Source organism: Galleria mellonella, unplaced genomic scaffold (assembly GCF_026898425.1).
Source record: "Galleria mellonella isolate WM207_F2 unplaced genomic scaffold, CSIRO_AGI_GalMel_v1 utg654, whole genome shotgun sequence".
Taxonomy (NCBI): Eukaryota; Metazoa; Arthropoda; class Insecta; order Lepidoptera; family Pyralidae; genus Galleria; species Galleria mellonella.
This window is the reverse complement of record NW_026442139.1, coordinates 1-10,767: the sequence shown is the minus strand read 5'-3', so window position 1 is coordinate 10,767 and position 10,767 is coordinate 1. Positions and strand designations below refer to the sequence as shown.

At 37.2% G+C, this 10,767-nt stretch overlaps 2 protein-coding genes across 2 annotated transcripts; one reads left to right on the top strand and one right to left on the bottom strand.

The window, feature by feature from the left end:
- Positions 1–3,621: 3,621 nt before the first annotated feature.
- LOC116412782 (uncharacterized) lies at positions 3,622–7,181 on the bottom strand. The gene is made up of 4 exons (XM_031907886.2): positions 7,146–7,181; positions 5,640–5,835; positions 4,603–4,691; positions 3,622–3,954 (listed from the first exon to the last, which is right to left on the bottom strand). Exons 1-4 carry the CDS (start codon positions 7,179–7,181, stop codon positions 3,778–3,780), a joined length of 498 nt encoding a protein of 165 aa, XP_031763746.1. The 3' UTR covers positions 3,622–3,777.
- A 585-nt stretch (positions 7,182–7,766) lies between these two features.
- Positions 7,767–10,691, top strand: LOC113522235 (dynein intermediate chain 3, ciliary-like). The gene is made up of 4 exons (XM_052900801.1): positions 7,767–8,112; positions 8,878–9,025; positions 9,621–10,364; positions 10,451–10,691. The coding sequence occupies exons 1-4, from the start codon at positions 7,916–7,918 to the stop codon at positions 10,643–10,645; spliced, it is 1,284 nt and encodes a 427-aa protein (XP_052756761.1). The 5' UTR covers positions 7,767–7,915; the 3' UTR covers positions 10,646–10,691.
- Positions 10,692–10,767: the final 76 nt, after the last annotated feature.

Here is a 10,767-nt window from a genome sequence, read left to right as displayed (position 1 = left end):
AATAATTGAATTGAATTCTAAAATGCCGTTGTCAGATTGATCTGAAATTTGGTACACACATTTAATTTAGATGACAATACTTTTTTTTTTTTTTTATACAACTTAGAATGGCAAACAAGCTGACGGCCCACCTGATGGAAAGTGGTAACCGTCGCCTATAGACAATATAATAAAATAATACAATAATACAATATAATAAAATCAATAACATAATAAATCTAAGATAGCCGCCGATACAAAATGGCGGATTACATATTTTTCCTTAACCCCCGTACAGAACATATCGAGAACAGTTGCGTCTAAGATTGTGTGACGTTAGAGGGGCAGATAAAAAAAAATAGGTAATTAGATACCTCGTTAGTAAGCGGTAGTTACACCACCCAAGTTTTTTTTTTTTTTTATAGAACTTAGAATGACAAACAAGCTGACGGCCCACCTGATGGAAAGTGGTAACCGTCGCCTATAGACATGAGCAGTACCATGGACATAACAGAGTATACTGTTTCGCCCATGATACCCCCCATGCGTTGCCATTCCTGAGGACTAAGGTGTTATTCCTCTGTACCCAGTAAATTCACGCCATTCAAAGCTAAGGTAATAGGTTAAAACGTGCCGAGGACTGTATGCCATTAGGGTGAATAAAAATGTAATGTCGTAAGCGCTTCCCCCTCAAGATTGGGCGCATCTTGTTGTATATTAAGCCTTGCCCCTTTACTGGACTGCGGGGGGGGGGGGGGGGGGGGGGGGGGGTCGACCGTCAAAATGCCCCTTAATTGTGGGAACAACATGGTAACAATAAACAAAAAATACCAACAAATATAAATAAGACTGGAGGCTTACCATCAGTACTTGAAATATTTGTAGGTGCAAAAGTAATGTTGCGGCCCAACAATGACGTTACAAAAGGATTGGTAAACGACGCTATAGGCCACATTACAGAAATTTTTTGGCCTCAGTTCCGTCGAACCCAAATGTACGAAACAGATATATCATCAGTTTTAATTGACTTTGGCACAGACGGCATGCACGTTATTTACCTTAAAGCCATACAGTTTCCAGCAAAATTCAATTATGGTACGGCTGAAAAAAGGATGTTGCCCTTAGTTTTGTCATGAGCATTCACCGTCCATAAAATGCAGGGCAGCACCGTCGACCATGCAGTAGTATATTTGGGCTCAAAATGGTTTGAGGAAGGACAAGCGTACGTGGCTCTAAGTCGAGTCAAGTCTCTGGAAGGGCTATGTATTGAGGAATTAGATTGTACTAAATTATCAGGTAAGAAACCATGTAATAATGATGCACTGAATGAATTAAATAGAATGAGGAATATTCGGTAAACAATTTCACTACTAAAAACTAAAAACAAGAAAATAAAAATCGGTAAAAAAACTTTTAAGTTAAACGGTTTTATTTTATGTGCACTGAAAACTACAAAATAAATAAATAGTTACTTACCTATCAACCTACGTAGGTGATCTCGGTCATTAATATCTCTGATGGTAGTGGTTGTCATAGCATGAACCATGTCAGCGGCCGAAAGGCAGTTCATGAGAGAACACTGACACCAGGGTTTGCTTGGTAGGTAAACTAAGCAGCCCACACTATAACAAGTAGGTATTTTGACCTTCTAGTTCAGAAATATTTTAGTACTAGGCAGAATAGCTTTTAGGCATATTAGACTAAAATAAAAACGTGGGGCCCCTCTGAAATCATACCTATAGCAGAGCATATCTTATACTTTGGTAGATCATGAGCTCGGCGTTCGCTGGTGACGCCGTAACGGCTGGTTATTGATGGTCAAAACCTCCAGTAACGATTATAGTAAGTCGATTCAGCGGACCCTGGACTCCGGAGCTATGAGGTTTCGGATGCGACCGGGATAAACCGCTAGGATGATGATGATGACGATTATAATAAGTCGATGCAATCCACACTTAGTATAGTAGAAAGTAATACAGAAATAGTTAATGGGCCCCACGTTTTTATTTTAGTCTAATATGCCTAAAAGCTATTCTGCCTAGTACTAAAATATTTCTGAACTAGAAGGTCAAAATACCTACTTGTTATAGTGTGGGCTGCTTAGTTTACCTACCAAGCAAACCCTGGTGTCAGTGTTCTCTCATGAACTGCCTTTCGGCCGCTGACATGGTTCATGCTATGACAACCACTACCATCAGAGATATTAATGACCGAGATCACCTACGTAGGTTGATAGGTAAGTAACTATTTATTTATTTTGTAGTTTTCAGTGCACATAAAATAAAACCGTTTAACTTAAAAGTTTTTTTACCGATTTTTATTTAATTTACTACAAACAATATTGGATATTATATAAATTTGTCAAAGACAAATATAATCTTTATTAATATTTTCCACAACGTTTACATACAAATTATTTTAATAGAACTAATAAATTATGAAATATGCCTGAATTGCATTAATCTATTTTTTTTTAAAGAATTGAGGACAGATACAAAATTTATGGAAATTTTGTATTTACTCTAAATTTTCTAAAAAACAGTCATTGTTGTAATAAAACATTCAAGTAAAAATAATCTAGATAAATTTGCCCATAAAATAAGACCTTATTTATTATTGTATGATTATTAGACCCCAATATACAATGTCGTAACAAAGACGCTGTTGAAAGCTCCAGTACCATAGTAAGTTACGCATATAACGCACGTGAAAAGAAAAACGAATTTGAGATTTTTCCACTACTCTATAGAGGCTTACTGGTCGACGATCGTCCTTAATAATCGTCCGATCACTTGACTCTGAGCTCGAGTGAAATATTCTTTTATATTTATACTCTAACATTTGTTCAATGTTCCGCCACGACTTAGAGTAGCCTGATTGACATCAGGCTAGGTCACACCTATACCGGTTACGATTGATAATATCCTCCGCTCGAAGTTGTTAACGAGTATGTATAGCTGGGACAACTTGTCCGACTAGGTAAATCGAATTTCAACCGAGAGGTCAACCGATGAATCCAGCTCGGCTGAGCAGCGTTCGGGAAACTATGCCACATCTTTTCATCCAAAATACCTCAAAGTATGAAGACGAAGGTCTTTAACCAGTGTGTATTGGCAGTAATGACTTATGGAACCGAAACATGCTCCTACACAGTTGCCAGTATGTAAAAGCTTCAAATTACTCAGCAGGCTACGGAGAGAGTTATGCTTGGAGATTATTTGCGTGATATAATCTTAAATGAGGATATCTGTAAAAAACCAAACTAACCGACATAGCCCGAAGTTACATAGTTCGAGGAACCGATAACCGATGGGAATGAAAGGTTCTCGAGTGATGACCTCGTACAGGCATACGTAGTGTAGAACGACTAAATGGAGTAACAACCTCATATTCATTGCAAGGAGTCAGTGGATGCAGGTGACTCAGTACCATTCCTTATAACAGTCTATGGAGGAGGCCTGTATTCAGCACTGGACAGATAATAACTGAGATGGTTTTATTTTATTTATTTATTTAGGTTCACCAACAATAGTTTCCACAAGATAGTGTTAATATTTATACAATTATGGAACTTAGAACTTAGACCACGGAGCTTAGATGATGATGATGATAGTATCAATTAAGAATAAATTAAATTTAGTATTCATAATTAAGACATTTATTATCATGTACCTAATTAATTGCACCAATTTTATTAAAAAATATTGGAACAAAGAAAATATATATAATGATGACACACGTAAGTCTGTGTATGTAACCTTTATAAATAAGAATATAAAGGTGAGGAGAGCAATTCGTCTACTGGCCGTAGCCTTGCCTGCAGTAGACGGTAGTGTAGACAGTGGCGTTGATGAACAGCAGCCCGCGGCGATGCACCAGCGCCGAGTCTACTGAGCGGATGCGCACGCGCGGCGCCATGTCCGCGTCGCACACCTCCACCTTGAGACCCGCCAGCTTGTAGCCATAAGGACATACCTGCAACAGTTTATATTGCGGTGACCACTATTCTTTCGTAATCATATTGAAGATTGCTGCTCACCTACTACTAGTATTGATTCTGGAGCTACAAAGACTACTTTTTGAAACATCGGTCAAACCTATTGACTAAAAAAAAAATTATAATCATTTTAAACTTTGTTTAGGAAACCATTTCTTCTAGAGTAAATTTTATAATATGGACGACAACTGCGAACATATCTAAAACTACTCATATATTACTCATATATACTGCTTGCTTTATTATAATATTTAATAGCAATGTGCTATTTCTGCATAAAGCAAGCAGTATATGTACTTCATAAGACACGCTCAATACTAAGCAATACTTGCTGTAGTCTAATGTGTGTAATGAGGTATATTTACCATGAATACCGTAAGCTTTTTATAAATATTTTTGCTCTACTTTAACCTTGGATCCAGCTTCGCCTCCATGAAATTTTTGTTGTTGGCAAATGTTGGCAAAATGGCATGATTCCGATAATTTTAACACCCCTATTAAGGTTTATGATATATAAAGCATTCATATACGAACCCAATTTTGATACAAACTCGATCTTCAAAATTAGGTTTTATAGTAGACCTGAAATCTTAATAATATGACAAGGGTAATGAGTGTTCACAGACCAAATGGGAAGGCACCGTGACTAGTGCATCTCTCTTTCCGGCTTCGATGTACGACGTATTCAGTTGCATCGGCATTGCCGTGATGTCACCTGCGACATATTTAAACATACATTTTATCTCAATTTTCTATATATACATCGTACATTTTAATAATTGATCATATCGACTGTTATTAAACCAATGGGTACAATCCGCTTTCTTTTATTTAATATTCCAAAAAGTAGGATCCCGAACATATGTAATAAAGTCTCAAATGTATTTGGTTTTTACCTATATAAGCGTCTACAAATGCTTCACCAAAAACAAATTGGCAAATTTTATCCATGTGTGCATAAATCAGGTTACCAGAGTATACTTATTACAAAATACTAATTACTATTTTATAATACTATTATAACTAATAATAATTTTATAAGTAGGCAGGAGAAAGGTATTGCAAGGTTACGTTGAAAAATAAAAACGACACAAAATATTTACGAGTATATATACTCATATCATATCAGTCAAAATAGCTCCCTGCTGTGAGTTGTATTGAGACGACGAGGTTGGTAGAGATGTATTTTTCCAATGGCTTAGTTGTAACTGATATAAATAACAAATTAAAATGTATACAAAGTACAAATACAGTAAATTAAGACACAAATGGTGGGGCGACACGTTGACCTGGTACGTGCAGTACTAAATTAACAGTTATTAAATTTCTAAATAAATCAACAATTTCTTTATTGCACTGCACGCATAAACATAGATATGAATCCATATTCCCCATAAAAAATTAAATCATCTACTCATTTATTTATTTATAGGATTACCAACATGGTATAGACTCGCATGGTATAGACACAATCTAAAACGTTGGGATTATAAAATTTTACATTCAGCCCTGTTATTAAAATAACGCAACAAAAAGATAAATATTTATGGATTGTGGTTATGTTTAGGGCGATGTGTGACAAGTGGTAGCAGGAGCTGTGCCGGTGAACAAAACAGTGACGATAATAAAGCACATAGAAGTACAAAAAGTTAACTGCACTCACCAAAAGTGTCTGTCTGACATAAGTCTGCACTAGCTGCATTCAATAACGCCAAAGTAAGCAGAAGCACGAGTCCAAGCTTGGAGAACATAGTGTGAGGCACAGGCGCAGCCAGCATGGTCACTGTAGAGCCAGGCACTCGTCTGTGATCGCCGACAATACATACGGAAAGCACCTCATGCCGCGCTTTTATACTAAACTACAATTCATCGTTGTAATATAAAAATATAAAATTACATTTTATACTAGCAATTATGCATGAAAAATTATTAATTTACATAAAAAATATACTATTTGCCACGCTTACACCTCCGCCTTATTTATTATCGCAAGGAAAGAGTCGATGTAAAACGAATAAAGCCGTGCAGCATTGGTACAGTTCAATTCATTTATTTTATTCACATTGTAAAGTCAACAAAATAATATAAAAAGATGCAATATAGCAATAACAACAATCTTTATATGACCATAATTCACATATAATTTAAAAATAAATAGGTAAACTTGGCTAACTCACTAAAAAAGTTTTTGGCAGTTTTTGGCTAGCTAAACCATGGGCTATTTTATATTAAGGTTAATCGATATATCCCATTTACACGGACGAAATCACGAATACAAACTAGTACGTCTGTTAACGACTACGTACTAACGACGCAATTTTTGTTTTAAATCGATCAAATTGTCGGCTAAAATCCTCATCCAAACATATTTACATACATACATCCTATCATCATCATATCAGCCTTTAACTGTCCACTGCTAAACATAAGCCTCCCCTTGGGGGGTTTTGCCAGTAGTTGCCACGCTTGGCAGGCAGATTGGCCATCGCAGTTAGACTTAGAAATGTTTTAAGAGGGACGCTGCTGCCCATCCCTCGCCCTCCCTTAGTCACCTCTTATGACACCCACGGAAGAGGAAGGGGTGACCTATTCTATGCCGGGACCACACGGCGAATCCATACCTATATAAAATACATAATTCTTATACCCGAAAAACACTATTTAATTTTGTTTTTTCGGCAATCAAATAAAAAGTATCATAAACCGCTGTCACGATTGGAATGAATAAAAATAAAAGGTAGTCTTGAAATCCTGAATCCAACAAAATTGTTTGGACAAAATTGAAAAATATTATTATGCAACTCTGTAACTGATTATTATATAAACATACAGACTACACACATGGCTTATTATATATATATATATATATATATATATATATATAAGTATTGACATGAATAAGAAACAAACACTCAAACATATTCACAATTATTTTTATCTACAATTTCATGGTGCAAATTGAATAGTATTCATAAACTAATACGTTGCTATTCGCCACGTTGCTCTTAAGGAAAAATAATACTGGTACAAATTTCAATTTACAAGATTCAAGTTTTTTTCTTTGTTTTAGCACTCCATGTGGCAGCGCTCCATACAGTTCTGAGCGAACGCAGAGACAATAAAATATGGTCCATGAATACGATCTACCGAAAAGATGAAGTGAACTAACCAATATATCAGCCCTTGCCTGTCCTCTACTGAACATAAGGAAGGTTTTGCCAGAAGTTGCCACGCTTGGCAGATGAATTGGCAACCACATTTAGGTTTTGGAGATGTATTAAGAGGGACGCTGTTGTCTATTCCTCGCCCTCCCTTAGTCACCATGCGATGCACAGTGGGCACCATGACGCCGGTGGCCGCAGTGAATCAGTAAAAATAATCACTCTGTAAAAATAAAATTATAAAATAATATTTTATAAAATCTACTGTAATACATAATTCATGTTTATCTTTTTCGTTTTTATTAAAATAGTCCAAAAGCAATACTAAGGTCATATACTCATACAGCCTATTTTTAGAAGATGTTGTATCGATGGCCCAGGAGTGATGAGTAATTGTTTAAGATTCACTAATACAGAGTGGTTTGTTTATTCATCACAGGTTGGTTTAATAAAATCTCCATGAGTTAACTTTAAAACATTTTTACACATTTCAATTATATTTTTGTCAATGCCCTGCAAGAAAATGGACTGAATATAAACTGATAAACCACCGAAGATACTATCCTTAATCTACGCTATAAATATATAAGGATAGAATGTGGCTAGTCATGGATCATGGTCGACTTATTTCTTTTTTTATTTCATCTTCTATAAGTTTCAATTGTGACGTTCTTCTTTCAAATCAAACAATCACATAAATATATTGATTACATTAAATTTAAATCAATAATTATATTTTATTGTATTGTGTAGTTTCTACTATTGTTTTAGTGCAATCATGGATATAACGTATCAATACACGAAGAAGCGGTACGATTTCGGGCGGCAGCCGATGTTCTGCGAGCAGGGCCCCGAGATGTGCGACAGCATCGCCACCAACGTGGCCGAGCACAAGCACTATATCCTACGTAACCCCGTGCACCAGCTTACGCAGAACACGCCCGCCTTCTCCGAACACCATGTCAACACCAGACGGTCGGTTCGAAACTCCCTTTACCTCTACCTCGCCTTCCACTCAATATGCAAAACGGCCATGACGCCAACAACTCATGACAATCTCATCAACAGGAAATTCATCCACAGAAGCTACGTAGTAGTCACGTATAGAACAGTGCAAGAATCTTTTATTCCACGATGGCTTATTTTGTTAGATAAGCGATCAAAGACGTCATTCAATAATTTAAAATTGTGTTCCGCAAAAAAAAAACTGGTTTCAATTGTAGAAAAACCAGCTATTTTGATTTAAAAACTAAATTACTGCAACTGATTTTAATAAACTTTGTATACAACCAATCTGTAAGTACATCGTTTTACATGAAAAGAGAATTTTCAAATCAGTTTATAACTAACGGAGTTATGAAGTAACAAACATTGAAAATATACAACCAAATTGAGAACCTCCTTCTTTTTGAAATCAGTTGGAAAAAAGTGTTGAAAGGTTTCTTCAGGGCCTTAGTCTTCATTACGCACTTGGTGGCCCGCAATCGGCCTTGGTTACTATTTTTATCAAACGAGCCATATAAGTAAACGTTACCCTTGTTGCATAAATAAATCTCCATTTTTTGATTCAACAAATCAACATTTCGTAACAAGCATCAACTACTTACTATTTCTATTTCTACACAATTTTCAAAATGTAGTATACTTTCTTCCAAGAATGATGTATTTATTATTACATTTATGTATTCACTTCTTTTCCTTTGTGTCCGAAATTCTATTCATGCACGTTAAATTTTACAGAGCCGAGTACACATCATCAGGTGCCAATCATGCGGAGGGTGGCTGGCCTAAAGATGTTAATACTCTGGACCCCGAGGCGACGCAGCGGTACAGGCGCAAGATAGAGAAGGATGACAATTATATACACTGCGTCATGTCTCTCGCACCGGTAATATTCATTGAAATATTCAGATTTCTCAATTGACATTTTGTTATTGGTCACACTGACGATGCGCTACTCTAACAACTATCTAACAACATTCATACTCTATTACTATGTGACATTATGTGATTATCTATTATTATGTGACATATTAGTAATATGTGACACCATAAAGAGGGAGACTTTGTACAAAAGTCGATTCCTTGGGTACCTCTGTCCCATTCGTGTTTCAACTGTGAAGCAGTTGTGTTTGCATGACTGTGTTTTGTTTGAAGGGTATGGCGTGAATTTACTGAGTACAGAGGAACAACACTTGAGTCCTCAGGAATGACAACGCATGGGGAGTATCATGGGCGAAACAGTATACTCTGTTATCTCCATGTTACTGTTCATATCTATAGGCGACGGTTACCACTTTCCATCAGGTGGGCCGTCAGCTTGTCTGCCATTCTAAGTTGTATAAAAAAAAATGAAAATAGATACTTGAATTAATAATTTTAATCACTCGAACCTACATTTTACGACGCGCGTCCATAATCATTGCAATCATTCATATACGAGTATTATGAATATGCTTAAAATCGACAACCGATTATTACAGGGTATGGAACATTATGTTTTACAAAATAACGCCATCGACATGTACCGCACATACTATGCAGAGATGACAAGTCTGACAGCTCCCGAGCGAAGCAGTTGCCGCACAGTCAATGTGTACCGAGACGGAAGCACCGGCGGAGCGAAACGGCCCGTCAGCTCAATTTGCTGGCAACCGGAAGACGGACATCGTTTTGCAGTCACTTACGCAGATGTGGACTCTTATCGCAACACGCACTCCACCACTAATTCGTACATATGGGACACAGAGAATGCTAACTATCCTGAAGTTACTATACAGCCACCGGTACCGTTACTCGATCTACAATTCAATCCTCGCGACCATAATATTCTAACGGGTGGTTTAATTAATGGTCAGGTGGGATTCTGGGACCGTAGACAGGGAGGCGGTCCGATGGGCACATGTCCACCTCACGTTGCACACAGGGATCTTGTTCGTAACGTTTTGTTCATAAATTCCAAATCTGGCCAAGAATTCTTCTCGGGAGGCCCTGACGGTGCTTGCAAATGGTGGGACATTCGTAATCTTAATGAGCCTACTGATGAAATTATCATAGATGTAGTAAAATCATCCTTCGATGTGCAAAGTATGGCGAACGCAAACGGCGTCACCGTTCTCGAGTACGAGCCTACGATACCGACTCGCTTCATGGTAGGCACCGAAAATGGCTTAGTCGTTAGTGGCAATCGCAAAGGCAAAACACCCATGGAAAAATTACCCGCTAAAGTAATTATTATTTCATAATTATTATAATACCCATATTCAAAATAAAACTATATCAGGGACTAATTTTAACTGTTCATTATTTGTAGTTTGAGGCACATGTCGGGCCTGTTTGGTCAGTAGAACGGAATCCAGGTTTTTTGAAGAACTTTTTAACAGTCGGAGACTGGACAGTGCGAGTATGGAGTGAGGATTGTCGGGAGTCAGCCGTGGTCTTCTCGCCGCCACATCGTCACAAGATCACTGCTGGCACCTGGAGTCCTACTCGGTTACTTAGCAATTGAGTATATTAGAATTTAAAAAAATACATTGTTATTTACCGTGAATTATTTGGACAGGTTATCACTGATGTTACTGGCCCAGTGGAACGGTATGATAGCGATCTGGGACCTGCTGCGGCGACAAC